General features: G+C 37.6%; 1 protein-coding gene across 1 annotated transcript; it reads right to left on the bottom strand.

Annotated features, from left to right (window-relative positions):
- Positions 1-1,076: 1,076 nt before the first annotated feature.
- On the bottom strand, positions 1,077-6,877 carry crabp2a (cellular retinoic acid binding protein 2, a). Its single transcript, XM_059567548.1, has 4 exons — positions 6,473-6,877; positions 3,270-3,448; positions 2,836-2,952; positions 1,077-2,729 (listed from the first exon to the last, which is right to left on the bottom strand). The coding sequence occupies exons 1-4, from the start codon at positions 6,552-6,554 to the stop codon at positions 2,679-2,681; spliced, it is 429 nt and encodes a 142-aa protein (XP_059423531.1). The 5' UTR covers positions 6,555-6,877; the 3' UTR covers positions 1,077-2,678.
- Positions 6,878-7,166: the final 289 nt, after the last annotated feature.

Genomic DNA, 7,166 nt, shown 5'->3' with positions numbered 1-7,166 from the left:
TTGATGGTACATGTGAAGGTTCAAAAGAATGTGCATGTTTGGTTTCATATGTGTGCAAATGTGCGGGTGGTTTTCGAAAGGAGAGAGACAGCTGCCTTTTACTGCCCCAGGGGGTAATTAAGGAGGAAGGAGAGGCAGTTATTTGGGGTCTTTTATAGGGGCAGGAGGTAGAGAGGGGTTGGTTTTATTAGGGTCACACAGTAACCAAGTACAGCTGCAGGCATCACCCCTAAACCTCTCCACATTCCACCTTCACCTCCACTTCCACTATACCTTTGTTTTTGTTTCTAAGTGTGAATACACTTGATTATGTCTATTAATATGTATATATACTCTCTTAAATGTCCTGGATGTGATGGCTTACTGTGTGAGAGATATATGTACAGTACATGAATATGTATATGTGTGCACTGTATGTTGGTCCTTATTCCATTTTGACCCTGAGTTTCCATTCCCTGCTCCTTGTTAAGCACATCTGCTGTCAATCATCTTCACCTTGTAATCCGACTGGCATTTCCTGCCTGGATTGAACAGTTGACTTGTTTGCCTGGATCTATTTAATTTAACAGCTTTATCCCATTGGCTAGTTTAGCGTCTAATAAATGACCCACGGTCAACACTGTTCTACACATAATGCTGTCGGCATAGCAAACAGAAATGTTAATGTTTTAAATGGAAGAGCAAGTTTTTATGTTACAATACATTTACATTCCATTCATTTTAAAAGTGTAGGGTTTTGTAAAACTGTGAGCTGAAAGACAGGAACCAGAGACACACAGAGGGTGATAGTGATGAGAAAGAAAGACTGAGATGGAAAAATCAGGGAGAGACGGAGGGGTGGAGAGGGACAGACAAGTTATTCTAGTTACAGCCAGCTGGCAGAAATACTAAAATAAGACATCAACCTACCAGTGTGAGAAAAGATAGTGAGAAGGAGCGTGGGTCAAGGCAGTTTCTTTAATTTCTTCTTATTTTGAAATAAAAACAACTGACATTCGTTCCATTGACATCACAGAACTGCCAGTAAGCTTCTCTGTGGATAAATGCCCGTGAATGACAGGAAAGCACACACTCTGTCTTGGCAGTAACCTTTATTGTCCATGAAAAGAAATAAGTAATGACTGCTGAAATTGTTTGTATAAAAAACATAATGAAAAGAAACTTCAGATTCAGGTTTTATTAAAATATATACAAAAAAATAAAGATGAAAAGAGATGGCTGGGACTGGAGCTTCATGGGGTTCTAATTACAACTGAACCTTTGCTTAGCTCCGCCCCCTTGGAACTGCTGCTATATTAGACAATACAGAGCCTCACATTGGAATGAATTGGAGATTTCGATCTCACAATCAACTGAATACAGTAAAACTGACTGTAATATATAAATATACATTTGAATTTAAAGGTGCAATGTACTGTAATATTGACTAGCTAGTGGTTGAAATGGGTACTGCAGTCCAAATTCAAAATGTTATTTTTCCTGCATCACTGGTTGTCAGATTGAGGACACGCAACAGGAACTAGCGCAATTGACAATATCCACATTTTAATATGCCTCTGGTCTTACAACTATTTAAATTAATGTTGAGGCTTTTTAGGTCGGGTAGAATGTGTGATCTGATAGGATTGGTCAGTTACAATTTATAGCGGTACTTAGCAAAGGGTCAACTGAGAAGATTAAAAAAAGGACAGAGTAAACTACAAACATAACATTTTCTGGCAGCATATTGTACATAGGCTTACATTCTTAATAGTAGGGATAATTCACCAAAAAATGTAATTCTGTCATTAATTACTCACCCTAATGTGGTTGAATAATGTCATGTGTTGAATAAAGTTGTTATTTTTTATTTCTTTCAGTAAAAAACTATTCTCATAGCTTCATAACATTACAGTTGAAGCACTGATGTCACATGGACTATTTTAATGATGTCCTTACTATCTTTCTGGGCCTTAAATGTGGTAACTGTGTTGCTGTCTATGCAGGGTCAGAAAGCTCTTGGATTTCATCAAAAATATGAAATTTGAATGAGAGTCTTACAGGTTTGGAATGACATGAGGGTAAATAATGACAGAATTTTCATTTTTAAGGGAACTATCCCTTTAAGGTCACATAAGTGAAATTTTACAGGCGAAAAACGTCAGCTATCTATTTTCATTAGAGTAGTAATGTATGAAGCACAGCTTACACAGAAATAATTTCACCTGTTGTGAAATCTGAACGTAGAAATCTGTCACCCTTACATTAAATCCACATTAATGGAGATAACTATTGATATTACTATATTTCACCTATGAAAATTTACAATAGCAAATGTGACCGCACCTTTACTAATATTTTTTAGTGGTGATTATATGATGATTCAGTGTCTCACCAATGTCTGGTTTCCAAGATTCAGATTTCCAGGTCTTCATCTATGTGAAGACCAACCCTTAAAAGTGCTTTTGAGCCCAAAATGATGTATTTATTAAATGACAAATCAGGACCCAATTTTGACAAAAATCTGGAACCTCACATGAATTATTTGCATGGCTCTCTGATGTATTATTCAAATACACTGTCAAAAAAAAAAAAATTGATGAGGGAGAAAGGAAATAGATGATATAAAATCACAGTCATTGTGGTTAACAAAGAAAGAGAGCTATCTGGATAGATTTTCTTCCTTTTTCCTCATACTTTCACTCTCTGACATAAACTCTTGTGCACACCACATCGTCTGCAGTCATGGTCTGCCAAAAAAAGCAGGAAAAAGACCATTAGAAGAAAAAATATGATCAAAGACCCTTGTGTGTAAGAATTATAAGGATAACTCATAATAGCAGGAATAAATCTTACCAGAATCAGTTCGCCGTCATTGGTTATCTCCCTGGTCCATGAGGTTTTTGGACCCTCACCCTTCTGCAAAGTCTGTTCGCAACTAATCTTGCTGTCTGTTTCCCAGCGAGGAAAGCTCTAAGAGAAACAGAGACAGACAAATATGTGAAGGCAGTGTTTTTCTTTAGAGATGGAAGGAGTGAGAAACAGATCAGTGCCCATGAGAATGTGAAATCCAGAGATGGAGGTTGAAGGAATGGGTGTGTGTGCAGTTTGATAGCTCCTCTGAGATGAAGGGTGTGATTGAGTCCACATCAGAGATCAGGATCGGATAAACACACACATTCCATATGTTCTTCTTGCTCTTTTGAATGTTTTGGAAAAGGAACACATGTCACAGACAAACAAATGTACAGTAGGATGACTGAAGTGTTTTTCTGTGGGCGTGTATGTACCGTGCAGGGACGTCCATCCACAGTGGCCTCATTAAACTCCTGTCCAACTGTGAAGGTGACATGGGTGGTCCTTACAGAGGTGGAGGTCTTGATTGACAGGGTTTCTCCATCCTGCGTAATCTCCACGGATGGCTTTGATGCGGCTGCAACCGCAATCTTACGCAGCATCACGTTCACACCTAAAAAAAAACACACACACGTGCACATCAGAACACTCTCCTGAAGAACAGTGAGTACTCTGGCATCCATAGAGGTTATGGAGAATTGTTCATTTATAGAGTTTATAGAGGACAAAAAGACTAGATCAGGGGAATGAAAGTGGTTTTATTAAGACTGGCTTTGCTCCACACATCTGTGCTCTCTGCTGACACTGTCTGATGACATCACCGGATGTAATAAAAGAGAAACCCAATGGAGAAGCTGGAGCGCCCAGAAAAATAAAAAGCAACACACACTAGACATGGACTAATATTCTGAAATCACAACAAATATGTTAAGTATTATAATAGTATAATAATTCAATTGCTAATCGCTATCATTCATAATATATTTAAATTACTGTTTTTGGCAGACTACAATACATATATAATATTAATAATTATTATTATTCTAATGATACTATATAATTATGAATATTTCTAGTATTATAATATTAACCTTTATAATATTTATAATTTTAATAGTTATTTACATTTAAAAATGATTAATACTATTACATGTAAATATAAGTATATATAATTAGGTTACACTTTATTTTAAGGTGACCTTATTACAGTGTAATTATACATTTAAATACTGAGTAATATTAATTAACTGCGAAGGCAGTTGTGAAGGCAGTTACTATATGGTTAGGGTTAGGATTAGGGCTACTTGCATGTAATTATGCATAATTAATTGTTATTATAATAGTAAGTACATGTCTATCAAGGACACCTTGAAATAAAGTGTTACCGAATTATTGTTATTTTTACTTTAAGTACCGTTTTTATCTTGTTTTGCTGCATATATCTCAATTGAGAATGAGTAAAAACAAAAAACTAAGAAGAATCATGCAAACAATAAAATTTATTGTGCAAAAATGTATTGAGGTGTACTGATGTTATAGGTGCTATTTGTTAAAGACCTACTAAATGGTGATTTATCAATAAGTACAATATTTAATAAACAATAACCAATTTTTATAGGAATAATAAAAAACGGCAAACCAATTATCGATAACACACTATTTTATTCAATACATAATTTGTGTTCTATATACACACAAAAAAAAAATTGTAAAAAAAAAACTGTACATACAAACTGATTAAATACTGCATGTCAAATGGAGTCATGCTGTGTGTGTAGGTGGGTGAACAAACTGAAAGGGGAAGTTATTCACCCTGCCACAGGGGATGCTGTAATCTATTAAACCTTCCTGACAGGAAATGAATAGAGCGCAGTTTGGCAGTAGGGAAGGGCAGAGGCAACAACAACAACAACAAAAAAAAAGCATGGCGCAGTCGAGGGAGGGTGAGATTACTGACAAGAGAAGAAAAAGGAGCAAGAACGGCAGCAGAGACATTGAAAAAGGGTACTCAAGTGTGGAAAAAGACAGCTAGGTATAAAGGCCAGTGTGTGTGTGTGTGTGTGTGTGTGTGTGTGCGTGTGTGAAAGAGAGAGAGCCTCTGTGCATCGAGTAGAATTTCACACTACTCACCTCACACACATTCCCACCTGTCACCAAGTGTAAATATATACACATGAAGGCAGACAAGAGGGGGCAAAAATTTAGACACACGTTTAGGCAGAGATGTATAAACAAATTAACAATTACTTCAATGACTTTAATTTAATTATTTGCAAACATAAACCTATACACTATTGTACAAAAAATTATTTTACAAGGCATATCTACACTCTGAGAGTGTAATCCTGGCAGAACCTTGTTAAAAACATTATAAAGCTAATAAAGTTAAACAGACAGATCAAGCACTGCTTCAAACCCTGAGAAAAGATCTCAGAGCAGTCAGACGGTCAGGGTCAGTGTCACAGGTTAAAGGTCAAAGGAAGTATTTCAGAATTGAGGGATAGAGATGAGGACACAAGATGGAGGAGGGTGGATGATAGGGTGTGGTGACAGGTCGGGCCAATCTGTGCACTGAAATATTTGTGTGGCAAAAAGAATTTTAATGCCCCATTGCTGAAAGTGTGTGAATTACACACTTTAAGAGTGCGTACATATGAATGTGCATGTGTGTCTGTGCAAAACATTAAAGCAAGGCAAAGTTAATTCCGCAATCAACCTATCTGTCAATCATGCACAGTCCTCACATATAGCCACGCCCCCTTCATTTTTACGACCATATTTGTCTTCAGAGGGGTTCGTGTGGATGCAGACCTCATCTCCTGCAATTTGCAATTTCTCCATACAATACATCATGTCCCATGTCAGAAACAGCAGGGCTTTTTCTCTCCATTGTGCTCCTTCTTCGCCCTCTTTAACCTGTCTAGTTCATTTCATCATTCTTTTGAATGGTGAAATGAAGGACCCACTCTTCCTTCTCAGGGAATCTGCTTCTTTTGTTCGACACAGACTGTTGAAGAGGGGTGTTTGGGTGGCAGCAGGGCCCTCGTTAAATCGGACGTCAGTCGTAATTATTTATTCATTTTTTTTTAACCCACAGGAACTCCGGGATTGAACAGTGGCAAATATTTAAAGATGAATTTCCGAATTGACATCTTGTGAATTGACTTTCCCAAACACACCAATATAATTTACGAACACAAAAACACATAATGCGCGAGTCGTTTTTATATCCAAACACAAATTACCGTTGACGAATATGGATCTTTGCTCCAGTCAGGATAATTGCTCAAGGAAATTAAGCGAAATATCAACCCTGCCCAGTCTAAAAGCTATGCCAATTGTTTTTTAACTTATGGGTTTATTGTACCAATATCTAATAAATAGTTTTGCATCTATGCTAAATAGGCTATGGTAACGCGAGAATAGCTACTGTAACTATTTGGATATAGTTGATAGAAAAATAAATATATAAAATAAGAACATGTCTGTTTATATGGAAGGAATATTAAAACGGTTTTGCACACACACAAGAGAAGTGGTGAATTATTTGTTGGTCTATAGCGCAACCCATGCCCGCGCATTGAGGTTTGATTTTTGCGCACTCTCTGCGGGCGCGTGCATCAGGATTAACACTTACCCAGTGCTTTGAGAAGCTCTTCGAAGTTCTCGGAGCTTTTCATTTTCCAAGTACCAGCAAAATCGGGGATTTTGCGATCCATCGTGCGTTCTGGTCGTTCCTTTGAGTGTGTCCCACTATTATTTTCTCTGGTGCGCGGCTGAGTGACAGTCCTTGAACCTGACACTCTTTAAAAGTAGGCTACCTGCAACTTTGATTCTGAAAGCAGCGCTCCCCCTGATAATGCCAAACTGACTTTCCTCTTTCTTTCACCCTTCTAACGCTCTCTCTCTGCCTTGACAAGAGAAACTTAAGATGACAAGTGGGTTTCTTTACGTCTCAGACTTTAATTTAGCTCTTCCAAACGTTATAGCCTGTGGTGAATAGACTGAACCGAAAATTTGGGCCAGTTATCAGCTTAATCCGTGAGCGCACACACCCCTTCTGCGACAAACTCCACCCGCTATTTGCCCTGTCAAATCAAGGAGCCAATGATACTTCGAGATGACTGTCTTGCCCAGCCCACACCAAGCCCCGCTTAAAACATGTGCGCGTTTGAAAACGCCCATAAGAACTCAATTATATGTATGAATTTATTTATTTGCACGTTGATTCCCCGGAAGATTTCAAGGAAGACGACTTTGTTTCTTTAAGTACATTGCTAAATATTGCTAGAATCTTCTTTTTATTCCTATATATACATAAACACTTAGGC

The sequence above is a fragment of the Carassius carassius genome, chromosome 15 (genome assembly GCF_963082965.1).
Source record: "Carassius carassius chromosome 15, fCarCar2.1, whole genome shotgun sequence".
NCBI classification, from domain to species: domain Eukaryota; kingdom Metazoa; phylum Chordata; class Actinopteri; order Cypriniformes; family Cyprinidae; genus Carassius; species Carassius carassius.
Note: the sequence above shows the minus strand (reverse complement) of the source record. Positions and strands in the feature narration are given on the sequence as shown.